The sequence below is a fragment of the Echinops telfairi genome, unplaced genomic scaffold (genome assembly GCF_000313985.2).
Source record: "Echinops telfairi isolate 266 unplaced genomic scaffold, ASM31398v2 ScPeMD7_36;HRSCAF=134, whole genome shotgun sequence".
In the NCBI taxonomy this organism is placed as follows: domain Eukaryota; kingdom Metazoa; phylum Chordata; class Mammalia; order Afrosoricida; family Tenrecidae; genus Echinops; species Echinops telfairi.
Window position 1 is genome coordinate 1,562,133 of NW_022103934.1, and position 12,989 is coordinate 1,575,121.

The 12,989-nt window shown below is 56.0% G+C and overlaps 2 protein-coding genes across 2 annotated transcripts in view; both read right to left on the minus strand.

Moving 5' to 3' along the window:
- Positions 1-431: 431 nt before the first annotated feature.
- ICAM4 (intercellular adhesion molecule 4 (Landsteiner-Wiener blood group)) lies at positions 432-1,728 on the minus strand. The gene is made up of 3 exons (XM_004716807.3): positions 1,197-1,728; positions 768-1,073; positions 432-618 (listed from the first exon to the last, which is right to left on the minus strand). Exons 1-3 carry the CDS (start codon positions 1,588-1,590, stop codon positions 500-502), a joined length of 819 nt encoding a protein of 272 aa, XP_004716864.2. The 5' UTR covers positions 1,591-1,728; the 3' UTR covers positions 432-499.
- Positions 1,729-1,980: 252 nt separating this feature from the next.
- The window catches only part of ICAM1 (intercellular adhesion molecule 1), a 12,050-nt gene continuing 1,041 nt past the window's right edge, over positions 1,981-12,989 (minus strand). The window contains exons 2-7 of the mRNA XM_004716844.2: positions 11,834-12,094; positions 5,090-5,395; positions 4,348-4,635; positions 3,640-3,906; positions 3,245-3,493; positions 1,981-3,157 (exon numbers count right to left, since the gene is read on the minus strand). Coding sequence (XP_004716901.2) covers positions 2,985-3,157; positions 3,245-3,493; positions 3,640-3,906; positions 4,348-4,635; positions 5,090-5,395; positions 11,834-12,094 — 1,544 coding nt within the window. The 3' untranslated portion in view covers positions 1,981-2,984. The remainder of the gene's footprint in view (positions 3,158-3,244; positions 3,494-3,639; positions 3,907-4,347; positions 4,636-5,089; positions 5,396-11,833; positions 12,095-12,989) is intronic.

Here is a 12,989-nt window from a genome sequence, read left to right on the forward strand (position 1 = left end):
GTGGTGGGCCACACCTTTCTGGCTCTACCTTTGTCCACCAGGAAAGCCCCGGATCTAAAGTGGAGGTGGGCGAGGGAAAGAAAGGACACCACCAATTGCAGCTGCTGCTGGCAGTCAGAAGGCAAACAGGAAAAACCAGGCCTCGAACCAGAGCCCTCCAGGCTTTCCCTGCAGGGCCCAGCTTCCCCCATCTGCACCTGCCTGATAAGGCCTCACAGTAGGAGAAAGAAGGCTTTCTTTACTCCACCACTGGGAAGACAGAGGACTTGGAGCTCAGAGGACCCCAGGTAGGTGGGAGGGAGAAGACCTTGGGTACTCTGAGTATCACGGAGAACTTGGAAGAAGCCACGGTGGCTGAGACAGAAGGCGATGCTTCCACAGAGGGGGCGCACTCGTGGGGAACAACAGAGCGTTTATTGATCAGGGTAGGGTTCCCCAAAAGGCTCTCCAAATCCCCTCCCCCCTTTTGGCTCAGCGGAGGTGGACCACTCCCCAGGCACTACATCTGGGCACGCATCGCCAGGTACTTGTGCAGGTAGGTGGCTCCCACGATGAGAACGATCCCCAGGAGGGCTGCGATGGACGCTAAGGACAAGGCTTTGGACTTGGTGTTCCAAGCTGAGGGTAGGGAAGTGGAAATCAGGAACAGGACACTTGGAAGTCCAGGGTAGGGCACACGCAAGGAGTGGGAGGTGACCCTCTGGGGCCAGGAGGTTCCCCCTTCCCCGCCCTCTCTCCAAGGCCCCAGGGTTACAGAGGTGCCTCACCAAGGGCGGTCAGCGTGATGGGCGCCGAGCTGCTGCGGACCACCAAGCCACTGAGATTAAGGCGAGCGTGGCACGTTATGGGCTGCCAAAGGTGGCGGATCCCGGGGCGCAACTCGTAGGTCAGAGTCACATTGGCCAGATCCAGGCCTGTGAAGCGCTCCAGGCTCTCAAAGTAGATGACTCGGCCACCTTGGCGCAGCATCACCACCAGGAAGCCCACAGGAAACACGTGTGTCACGTGACAGCGCAGCATGTACTTGCTGCCCACTAACACAGGAGGCTCCAGGATCACGCTCTTGGGTCGCTCTAAGACAAGAAGAATGCATAGCTGGACCTGCCAGAGTTCCCTAGTGCCACCATCCACCTGCCCTCCCTTCCTCACCCCCCACCCCCGTGAAGCTGTCCCAGTCGGGCGCCCTTAACCCTCACTGTAGGCGGTGACTCTGGCCTTGGCCCAACGAGTTTCCCCGTCACAGGTGATGAAGCAACGCACGTCTGAGCTCCAGGCCCTCACATCCAGCAGCTGGTAGGCCATCCAGCCGGGCCCACCGAGTGTCTTGCCCTGCCGCAGCCGGGTGATGAGTCCAGAGCCCTCTGGCAGGGGGCAGCTGCTACTGCAGTTGAGCCACACCGAGTCCCCCGGTGGCACAGCCACCACCTCGGGACTTAAACGCACCCAGAACTGTGCTGAGGACTCTAAGGGTGAGGCAGGGCTGCCCTCAGGGCCTTGCGTCCAGGCCGCCCTGGGCCCCCGTGTGCTCCCACCTCCCAAGTATGCAGCTGCCAGCAAAAGCAACAGCGAGAGCAGGAGCAGAGACCTCATGGCAAAGAGCCCGAACTGAGGGGCCACAGGCCAGGGAGCCACCACTGGCTCTGGAGATAAGAGAGCCACCAGGCCCGCCTCTCTGCCCCACCCAGAGCAACAGAGGCCCCCTGGAGGGCCCAGGAACCCTGCAGCCAGCCAACACTGGCCTCCCTCAGCTCAAACATGGAATTCAGACTCCACGGCAGACCAAAAGCCAATGGCTTTTTCCGGAGCCTGTCTTCTCAGAAGGTGGTAAACAGACTGAGAACTGGAGCGGAGCCCCAGGGCTGGGCCTTGGCTGGAGGCCCTCTCTCAGTGGAGGAAGTGGGAGGGCAGGCCCTCTGAGCGAGTGATTAGAAAGAGTTCCAGCTGGACTGGACATGACAGCTCCCCTCAAGTCACACAAGGTTTGGGGCAGATGAAAACGCTTTATTCAATGGTGAGGCTTCTAGAACTGGGTGGGGATACTTTGAAACTTTGGCCTCCCTTCCCACTGCCGGCTGCCACCGCCTCCTTGCATGGTCCTACAGATGGAAACCAGGAGGTAGGCAGGGCAGGGCAGGGGCACACAGGCTTGGGGGCGGGCATGTTTTAGCTGCTAATGAGCACCCTTATTTTGGTGTGGCCTTCAAATGTTATTGGGAACACTCGCAGAGAGTCACTAGGGTGAGGGAGGTGGCTAACAGGTCAGTGTCAGGGATGGGGATGGAGGAAGGTAAGGGTTTAGTGGGTCTACTCTGGACGTGCTGGCAGGCTGCTTCTGATGGTGCCTTTGTATAAGATAGAAAAGGTCACCCCCTGCTCTGGTAGGGGAGAGGAAACCATCGTGGAACCAGTGGAGTGAAGGATGGCTGTCCGTGTTTATAGCCGGGCACCCTTGTGCAGGGCACAGCCAGTACAACTGTCCCTGGCGGCCCTAAATGAGGTCAGACTGAAGGCTCCCTGAGGGCAAGAAGGGACACTGACCTTCTTCACTATTCTAGCCGACATGAAAGACACACAATAAATAGCAGGGAACAAATAAAACAATAAATATGTCCTCAAGAGGTGGGGCCGTCAGTGGACAGGAGTGTAGGGCTGTGTTTCAGAGCCAAGTGTGTCTGTGGCTGGGCCACTTTGTCTTGCGGAATGTGGGCCCTCCAAGGCTAGTTTCACCGTTTCCTGGCTGTGTGTCCCCAGATTGGGGGCATGTGTCTTCCACACCCCACCCCACCCCCTGCTAGGTCCGGCATCTCTAGTTTAGCTCCCTCCTCTTGGCTCATTCCTGTGGCTACAGGTCAGCGGGGGAGGCGTGGTCCTAGGTGTGCCAGTGCCTGGACACCAAGCACTGTGTGCCAACAGCAGCCAGTCTCCTGTCCTCTGTCCGCCATGCTGTCTAATGAGGTGGTGCGGCCGCCAAGCCTGGCCTGGGCTCAGGGTGGCGTGGCCGGCGTATTCAGCTTCATGGAGGTTGCCTCCTGGGCCTTCTGTAGCCTATACTTCCTGATCTTCCTTTGACGGTTGTAAAGGTAGGCAGTCGTGCCAGAAGTGCCCAAGATCACCGCTGTTAATACCGTAAGGATGACAACCAAGTGGTACTTTTGGTCTGTGGGGACAAAATGAGGCCGGTGAGGACAAAGCCTGAGCCCGGCCCCTTGCCCCACCCCGCCCAGGCACCTGTCTGGGTACTCACACAGCACGGTTACTACCACTTGCTGGGTGACCTCCCCACGTGTGCTCACAGCCCGGCAAAGATAGGAGCCTGCATAGTCCCTCGTGACAGGCCTCAGGTCCCCGATGGGCAGCGAGAAGTTGTCCCCTTTTCGGCAACAGGTCACTTTGGGGCGTGGGTTCCCCCAGGCCTGGCACTTCAGGGTCTGCTCGGAGCCTTCTTGCCACGTCCAGTTGCTTGGGCAGTCCCGCTCGTCTATTCGGGGGCCATCTGGAGAAGCCAAGGAAGATGAGGGTTGGGAGAGTTAGGCCGGGGCCCCTCCCACCCAGGACTGGATGGCCTGGGGTGTCATGGGGGACAGGCTTTGCAGGACAGGGTCTTGGAATCTGGGCCTCAGAGGTCAACGTCCTACTTACACAGGACACGGAGCTCCTGGGTCTGGTTCTTGTGCAGCCCCACCCCGGCCACCTCCAGGGCAGCGGAGCAGATGAAGCTTCGGCCATTGTCCTCAGCGCTGGCGTTAAGCCGGAAGTGGACCCTGTGGTCCGAGGACTGAGTTGGGGTTAGGGCTGGAACCCCGCTCAGCATCACCATGGCTGCCGCTTGAGCCTCACACACCACGTTCACCTCCGTCCCTTCGGCGACCTCTACCTCGCTCAATGTCAGGTTGGGCTCCTGGAAGCCTGGGGGTGGGGCATACCGTGAGACTCAGGCTGTGGTAGCAAGCCCCACCCCTCCACCCCTTCTTTCTTTTAGCAGTTCCCACTTGCAATCGTTTTTTTTTTTAACTTTAAAAAATATTTTTTCCCGTTTTTTTTAACTTTCATTGCAAATGCGGTGAAGGTTGACAGATCATATCGTCCATTTTGCACCAACAATTTATATGCATTTTGTCGCTCCCCTCTGTAGACCCCCCTCACTTATCCCACTGCCTCCCCGGTTTCCCAGTTTCCATTCTAACCCTTTCGGAATCCTCGGACTTGGCCCTTGGGTAGATTGCTGCCCTGCTGATCCGAAAAGGTTGATAACGCTAATGTGCGGTGGAGTTCCTTTCCAGACCGGAAGGGTGACTAAGGACCACGGCCTCTACCCGCCCTAGAAGCCTGGCTCCTGCCCCCTCTTACTGTAGATGGTGACTGTCTCTCTGGTCTGCTGACTCTGGTTGCCCAAGAACACAGCACATGTCAGCGGCTGGGTCTCGTTCTCATCGCTGTCCGCCACGACTGAGGCTGTGACCGAGAGTGGGGCCGCATCGGGCACAGTCACGGGGTTCAGTCGCTGGTCCCCCAGCGTCATGTAGACCTGAGCCTCCCAGACTGGGAACACCCCTTCCAAGGTGCAGGTCACGGTGGTCTCTCTGCCCACCTCCAGGATCCGGGGGGTGGTGAGGATCGGCCGGGTCTCTGGCAGGGCTGGGGAGTAGAGGGGGATGTGAGCTGAGTGGACATCATCTTTGGGGGACACTGCGCAAGAGCATGAATCACTGGGTCCCGGGACCCACCCACCGCCTGGCTGGGGTCATTCCCCCCAAATTGCACACCCACTGCCACCTGGTGCATGACTCACAGCAACCCTATGGGGCAGAGTAGAACTGCCCCTCTGGCTTTGAGACTAGCACTCATTCCGGAAGTAGCAAGCCTCCTCTTTCTCTCTCAGGCAGGCTGGTGGTTTCAAACTGTTGACCACTATGCTACTAGGACTCGCTCTTTGGCCGGGGCCACAGCCTTCTCAAAAGACCCTGTGACTGTCAGGGCCCCACCCCAGGAGACCCCACCCCAGGGGCTACTGGTGTGCTCATCCCAAAGGCCTCTGTAACCCAGGACCCTGCAGCCAGGGGTCCCTCCCACCCAGGGGTCGTGGTCGCACCGAAGGTCCGGAGCTGCCTGGAGGCGGAGCTGTTCTGGAAGAGAGCCAGGCCCAGGGAGCGCAGGTCCAGCTGGGCGCGGCAGGAGAAGTTGGCGCCGTGGTCCTCCCTGCGCGCGCGCACCGTGAAGGAGGCCCGGGCGGGCTCCCCGAGCGCGGGCTGCCGGCCGAGCTCCTCCTGCCCGCGGAGCAGCAGCACGCTGAGATGCGCCCGGGGCGCGCCGCCTGCCACCTCGCAGTGCAGGGTGAGGTTGTCGCCCACCGGCTGCCAGGCGGGCAGGGGCGCCAGCTCCACGCGCTCCGGGAGCCCTAAGGAGAGAAGGGGGGGGGTGTGTGTGAGCTGGAGGGTGCCCTGGGCAGGCAGGAGATGCCCGGGCGCAGGCTGCACCAGTCCTGGCATCGCCCCTCCCTCTAAATGCCATCCCCCACACCACCACCACCAACACACCCTGCCATCTAAACCAGACAGGAATGCGGAGGCGGGTCTCTAGAAAATTGCGTCTTCAATTGCTCAATGATCTCCCACAGCTGGCAAAGGAAATAGAGACCGCTGCAGGGAAACTGCTCATTGGCGCTCCCCCCTCACCCCACTCCCGCCTCCAAGTGGCTCCCAGGGTGGGTTCCAACCCTCCACAACCTCGGCTGGAATGTGATAGAGCTTTCCTGAGCCAGGGGCGTGGGTTACAGGTGTTTGTCGAGTGGACTAGACATTCTTTCTTCATTACAGCATCTTCTAATGAAAAGAGAGCCCCTTGACGCAGGTTACGCCTGGGGCTGCTACCCACAGTCAGCCGTTCTAATCCACCCACCCGCCTGTGCTCAGGTAGAAGGAGAGACTGACACCCCAGGAGACCCCCAGTGGCAGTTCTAGATTGTTCTACCTGCTCACTCAGATAGAATGGACACTCAGGGGCAGGTGACTTTGGTTGGGGCAGAATGAAAAATGGGGTGGGGGTGGGACCTCCAAGTTCCACCACCAAGGGGTCAGCCTGGTCAGATAAACCTGAGGAGAGAAATTTAAGCAGCCAGGTCCACTACGTGTTGTCCAAAAAGCTCCCGGCCACCCCCACCCCCCTCTGTTCCCATGACACCCACCATCTTCTCACAGACAGGGGACTTCACAAAGTCCGTGGAAGAACGGAAAGAGAAATAAGAGAGTTGGGCCACAGACTTTTGGAAGCTTCCAGGCACCAGGTAAGGAGCCGGTGGCGGTGGCATCATGGGCTTGGTGTTGGCCTATTAACTGCAAAGCTGGCTCAGTTCAAACCTACCAGCTGCTCCCAGGGAGAACGATGGGGGCTGTCTCTGCCTGTAAACATGTACAGTGCTGGAAAGCCTTCAGAGGGTGGCTTATGAGTTGGAATCGACTCAGTGGTAGTGGGTTTTATTGGTATGGATTCACATCAAACTGATGGCGTGAGGACCACAAAATCCACAAAAATCCCACTGAACCTCAAGCCTCTTATCAAAGAGAAGCATTTCCTGCCATCAGACTCAAACCAAAGGCAAATGATTCACAGCCTTCGAGTCTATAGGACAGAGTGGAACAACGGCCCCTGTAGGTTTTCAAGGCTGTCACTCTTGACAGGAGTTTAAAGCATCGCTGTCTTTCTTCCTCAGAGTGGCTGGTGGTTTGAACTGCTGGCTTTGTGATTAGAAGTCTGACCTGTTACCACTAGGCCACCAGAGCACCTGGTCATCACATTGTGGGTGAATTAATTAAATGTTTGTCCAATATGGCCTTCAAATGATGCCCTAACTATCCAAATGGCCCTTAGCAGGAAAAAGGGTTCCCTACCAATGGAATCGCCTCAGGTACCTGCCGTCTCCTTTCTCTCCGAGAATGCCAGGCTGCGGGAGGGTGGGATTTCTGTCTGTTGTGTTCCCGGCTGGGCCTGGCACACAACCTCACTCACTGCCAACAAGTTCACTTCAACTCAGAGCAGCCCTGGAGAGGGGGCGGAGAACTCCCCCTGTGAGTTTCTGAGGCTAGAAATCCTTAACAAGCAGAAAGCGTTCTCTCTGTCCCACGGAGGGGCTGGTAGGTTCCAATGATTGACCTCGTGGTTAGCAAATGGGTAGCCAGGGCTCTAGGGCTTGTTGTTGTTAGCAGCCGTAGAATTGGCTCCGTCCCATAACAACCCGATGCACAACAGAACAAAACACTGCACGGTCTTGTGCCATCGTCACAATTGTGCCTATGCCTGAGCCCACTGAAGCAGCAGACACTGTGCCAATTCATCTCATTGAGGGCTGCCTTCATTTTTATTTTTCGATGCCCCTCTACTTTACCAAGCATGTCCTTCTCCAGGGCCTGGTCTCTCCTGCCAATATGTCCAAAGTGTGTAAGATGAAGTTTTGCCATCCTTACCCCTGAGGAGCACTCTGGCCTTCTTCCAAGACAGACGGGTTTGTCCTTTCAGCAGTTCCTGGTACTCTGATTCTTCTTCTCCAGCAGCTCACTTCAAATGCATCCCTTCTTCTTCCGTCCTGCTTATCAATGTGCAGTTTCCACATGCATATGCGGGAAGCAATGGAGAAGACCAGGGTCTTCTTGGGTCAGGAGCACCTTAGTCCTCAAAGTAACATCCTTGCTCTGTAATACTGTAAAGCAGTGGTTCTCAACCTTCCTAATGCCGCGACCCTGTAATACAGATCCTCATGTTGTAGTGGCCCCCCACCATAACATTATTTTTGTTGCTACTTCATCACTGTAACGTTGCTGCTGTTATGACGCATGTAAATATCTGACATGCAGGATCCATTTCCACTGTTACAATTGAACATAATTAAAGCGTACTGGTTAATCACAACACAATATGAAATGATGTATTGTGAAATATTTGTGTGTTTTCCGATGGCCTTCGGCAACTCCTGTGAAGGGATCCTTCGACCCCCAGAGAGGTCGCGACCCACAGGTTGAGAACCACTGCTCTAAGAGCGCTTGTGCAGCAGATTCACCCAGTGCAGTGCATCGTTGGCTCCCTTGACTGCTGCTTCCATCAACATAGATTGTGAATCCAGGCAAGACAAAAATCCTTGACAACTCCAACCTTTTCTCCATTTATCATGATGTTACCTTTTGGTCCAGTTGTGAAGATTTGGATCTTCTTTACATTGAGTTGTAATCCCTACTGAAGGCTACAATCTCTGATCTTCATCAGCCAGTGCTTCGGGTTCTCCGCACTTTCTAGCAAGCAAAATGGTATCATCTGCATACTGTAGGTTGTTCATAAGACTTCCTCCAGTCCTGGTGCTACGTTTTTCATATAACCCAGACTTTCTGATGATTTTCTCAGCGTAGATTGAGCAAGGATGGGGAGAGAATACAACCTCTTCACCCTATGCTTACCAAGGAGGCACACCTTTCCTGATTTTAAACCATGCAATAATCCCTTCTTCTGTGCACACAACTGCCTCTTGATCCATGTAGAAGTTCCTCGTGAGCATCAATGAAGTGTTCTGGAATTCCCATTCTTCTCAAAGTGATCCACAGTTTATTATGGTCCACACAGTCGAATGCTCTCACATGGTCAATGAAACAAGTAAACCCTTTCTGGTTAACAAAACGCCCTGGCCCCCAGCCCCTCAAAGTGAAACTTGAGGTGTCTCCTCTCCACTGCAGGTGGGCTTGCGTTTTCCAGACCAGGTGCCACGTGCCACACAAGGCCACCAAATTCCTAGGGCGGGTCACCAATGAAAATCCACGGTGGAGTTCCGAGGGGCCATAAAGAACACCTCCAGTCCCCAACCCCCTCACTACCAGGGAGGGGGTCTTAGCGTTTGTCCCTGTCCTAGTCTCTTTCCCAGGGGTCCCTTTCCCTGAGCATCTCAGGCGTTGCTGTTGAAATGTCCGCAGCCGAGTGACAGGGCTGGGTTTGGTTTCCGGCCCTGCGGACTCTTTCACGTGACATCTGCAGAACCTCAGTTTTCTGAGCTGTGAAACAAGGCCACTCGAGACTCTTGGGGGTGGGGGGGGTGCTATTCCTAACCCGCTGTTGAAGTGGAGGTTTTGTCTGGGGGGGCTAAGGAGAAACGTTCTAAAATTCATTTGCGGCCCTGGCTGTCAGCTCCGTGTGAAACAGTCACACTTTCCTGGCTGTCCCTCGTCCTAGGTGGCTGGGAGGGTAAGCAAATGGCATCTCCCCATAAGCCTGTTGAAAATCAAACCAAGATAGGGTAGTGAGGCCCCCCCAGACGTCTGGCTCTGATTCCCACAGCCTGTGGCCAATTTCAACTTGTGGAGCCTGAAGGCCCCCTCAGGGCTCTGGCCCCAGTAGACTCCAGCTGTTCCTGAAGGTCAGCCTTGATAACTGGGGCCAGGAACAGGGAGAAGGGCCTCTTCCGACTTACCCCCACCCCCATAACTTTGATCTTTCACCAAGTCCTTTGACTCGCTCTGCAAATATTTGTCTGCCCCTCCCTTCCCGCACATGGCCTGGACAAGGCACAGGGCCACTGAGTCCCCAGGCCGCCAGCCTTCAGCTCTCTAGATCCCCAGCCTGCGGCTGCTCCCACACTCTCCTTGGCTCCCCACTGCCAGGAAAGGAAGGTCCTAGCTCCTTGGCCCTAGCCTTCAAGGGCCTGGCAGCCCCAAGTCCTGGCTCCAGCCAACCAACTCATGCTCATCAACACTGCCCCTGGATCAGGACGTTTCCTCCCTTGGCTGCCCAGGATGCTTGTCTTTACCAAAAAGGCCTCTGCCTTCAAAGGGTCAGGTCAGGATCACCTGCTGCAGGAACAACCCTTTAACCTTTCCAGAGAAGCCGAAGCCATCCAGCGAGGCGCCCTCATCTTTATTTGTGAATTCCGTTTTTTGTTGTTGTGTTTTTACTAAACTGTTTCTAATTATTGTTAGGAGTCCGCTGACCTGAGATAGCCTGCTTGGTGACTGTTCTTCTTGCTGGGTGGGCGAACTCATGTGACAGGGTAGAATTGCCCCATCGGGTTGGCTCAGCTGCATTCTTTAGGGGAATTGGCTGCCAGGCCTTTCTCCTGCAGACCCTCTGGGAGAGCTCAAGCCTCACCCCTTCCAGTTAGCCAGCAGAGCGCTTAGCCTTGGCCTTTGTGCCAAGGATCGGGAGAGCCTCGCTGAAATCCTTCTGAAGTGACCCCACCCCAACTCCCCACCTTGTCCTCTCTTGCTATTGGCATGCTGACCCCTGAGCCCATCTCACAGAGAAGACACGCAGGCCTAGGCACCAAGGGCGAGACGTGGGAGCTCCTGGACTCAGCCATCGGGGCTGTGATGCGGAAATTCTGTTCTAGAAGGTTTCCCAGCTCACTGAAGGGGTTTTCTGGGCCTACTGGGAATGTCTGGGGACTTTCCCCTCTCACAAGGTGACGGGTTCTATTGAAACACCCCTAAGCCAGAAACAAAGCCCCTGTTTGCCCAAGGGCTCGCTCTGCTCAGACACCGTGTCCGGGAGGGCTCCTTCCGCCCCACTGCACTGAAACACCCGTTCTGAGAAGTCTCACGTGACAGAGAGGGAACCTGAGCAGCTGCATCCCCAAGGTCACCCAGTGGCTAGTGACAACCCAAGGCTACCCAATTCCAAAGCCACTCTCACCCTCACTTCCTCGACCCCCTTCTCTTTCTCTATCTCTGCTCCCACCACCCTTAAAATTTGAATCGTAACTATTTCTTTTTGCCCTGGCTCACTCATTCTCACAGTTCAAAGCCCGCAAAGGAGACAAGGGGACAGAGAGAAGCCACCCGCTGCCTTCTCCCCAGGACCCAGCCAAGGAATACTGCGCCATGTCGCATACTCAGGACTGTCTCTGTCCTTAAGACAAGAGGGGACCAGTGTATTCACACTGGACATATGTTGGGCCAGAAACCAAAGCTCCTGCCGTCGGGTCCATTCCGAATGAGGGCTCCCAAGGGTGTTCTTGGCTGTCATCTCTGTGGATGTGAGATTGCCAGGCCTTTCTTCCGCGCCACCAGGTGGATGAAACCCGCCAACTTTCCAGGTAGTCCTTGAGTATAAACTGCTTGAGGGTCCCCCAGGGGCCTCCCTTCCTTCTTTCGCACTCTCCCAGACCCCTTGGTGCCCACCCTTTTATGGACCCTAAGGTATTTTCTCCTTTTACACAGTCGCATACTATGTGTCAGTACAGCCCACCCACTGATGTTTTCCGAGGCTGCTGGCTTTGAGTGCTTTTCAAATGAGTGCCTATCTGAACAGAGCTGCAGTGAACGGCCTTGACCTTCCACCTGTTCCCCTGGTGGACAAGCACCTCTCCGGCAGCAGGGCTCCAAGGCCCCAGGGACACGGGCTCCCGCATCATTTTGAGAACTAACGCCAAAACCCCTGCTCCGGGAGATGTTTTATTTCCTTCCACTCCTGCCAGCCACGTCTCGAGGGCCCCTGTTCCCCCACAGCATTGCCAACACAGCTATGACCCAATCTTTCGACTGTTGTCAATCTGTGCAAAATGGCAGGGGCGGAGTGAGGGGGGGGCGGCGCCAAGTTTTCATTTGCATCTTCTTTCCCTCACTGCCCCCCAGAGGACCTTGTCCCTTACGTGCTTCAAGAGCAAGACCCAGCGAGCCGGCTCTCCCTTGGGTGCCAGATCCCTGCCAAAGTTCCCCGAAGAGGAACCTCCAAACGGCACTGGGCCTCTCCGTCCTAACCCGCCCTTTCATCATGGGCTCCCCAATGCCACCACCCAAGCAACAAAGCCGCCTCCGCTGTCCACTGCCTTCCCCTGTCCACCCCCTGCCCCCTGCCACCACGTACTTACTGTAAACGGTGAGGTTGGTTGAAGCTTCAGATTGCACGCCGTGGCAGTTTGTGAAGCATATCAGGATGCTGTCTTCCAAGATGTTGCTCAGTTCATAGGCCTTCCAGTGGGTCCCAAAGCCCACCTCTTTCTTGTTCAACATGGTCTCCAGGCCAAGGGTTTCAGGCTCGTCACAGGTGGTGCTACAATTTACTAGCAAGGAGTCTCTCTGGGGTAGGATGGCTTCCAGAGGCTGCACAAATGTTTGGGCACCTCCCGACCCTGGAACAAAAAGGGAGGGATTTGAGGAGAGGGTAGACATGAAGACATGAGTCAAGGGGCCAACTGTGTGTCCGGCCTGAGCTGGGTGCCGCAGAAACACAGCTGTGAAGAAGGCATAACTCTAGTGAGAGAGAGCTCACCAGAGAGTGCATGACTAACATTAACACGAATTTGGCCGCAATGAAAACAAGCCCATAAAGCAGTCAGGGCCTTGGTGACAGGCTGATGTCAGCACGGAGATCTGCAGTGATAAGCCATCTCTCCAGAGAAAAGGGAAGTGAGCCTCAGACCAAGGGAACAGCCAAGTGCAAAGGCCCCGAAGCACGACAGTGTGGCTACAGCCGAGAAGCAAAGGGGACCAGCGGAGGCGGAAAGGCAGCTCAGCACGGATGAGCCCGTGGGCAGTGCAGGCAGCCCTAAGGGCAGGTTTGCTATTCTGAGATGGATGGGGAGCAGGAGAGGGACAAGCAGTCAGTGTCCCCCTCACTCCACCCCCCACTCCCCCAGGAAGAGGATGGGACCCAGCAGGAACAAAGCCCACTGAGAGGAATCCTTCCCCGACTGGCTATCCACTCCCTTGGCAAATGGTGTCCCCTCTCTGGGCCTTCAATTTTCTCATCTGTAAGCTGGGTGAGTATCATCGCCCCACCACTAAGGTCAGGGACTCTTACGCAAGGCTTCGAGTAAGGGAGGGTGTGGGTGTCTGCTGACCCTGCCAACTAACCCAGAGACTACCTCCCTCCCTCCGCCCCCCTGCCCTTGTCCCTAAAGGTTGCCAAGGCTCGGCAAGCTCGCAACCTGTCCCCTTCAGTGATCGACCGACCCTTTCACAGGGGTTGCCGGATTCATCACCATAGCAAAATGACAGTGATGAAATAGCAACAAAAATAATTTT

Excerpts from the sequence above, each read along its gene's own strand:
- ICAM4 (XM_004716807.3), bottom strand. The coding sequence starts at position 1,590 with ATGAGGTCTCTGCTCCTGCTCTCGCTGTTGCTTTTGCTGGCAGCTGCA. Across the intron at positions 1,074-1,196 it reads GGCCAGAGTCACCGCCTACA|AGCGACCCAAGAGCGTGATC; the intron begins GTGAGGGTTAAG and ends TTCTTGTCTTAG. Across the intron at positions 619-767 it reads CATCACGCTGACCGCCCTTG|CTTGGAACACCAAGTCCAAA; the intron begins GTGAGGCACCTC and ends CCCTACCCTCAG.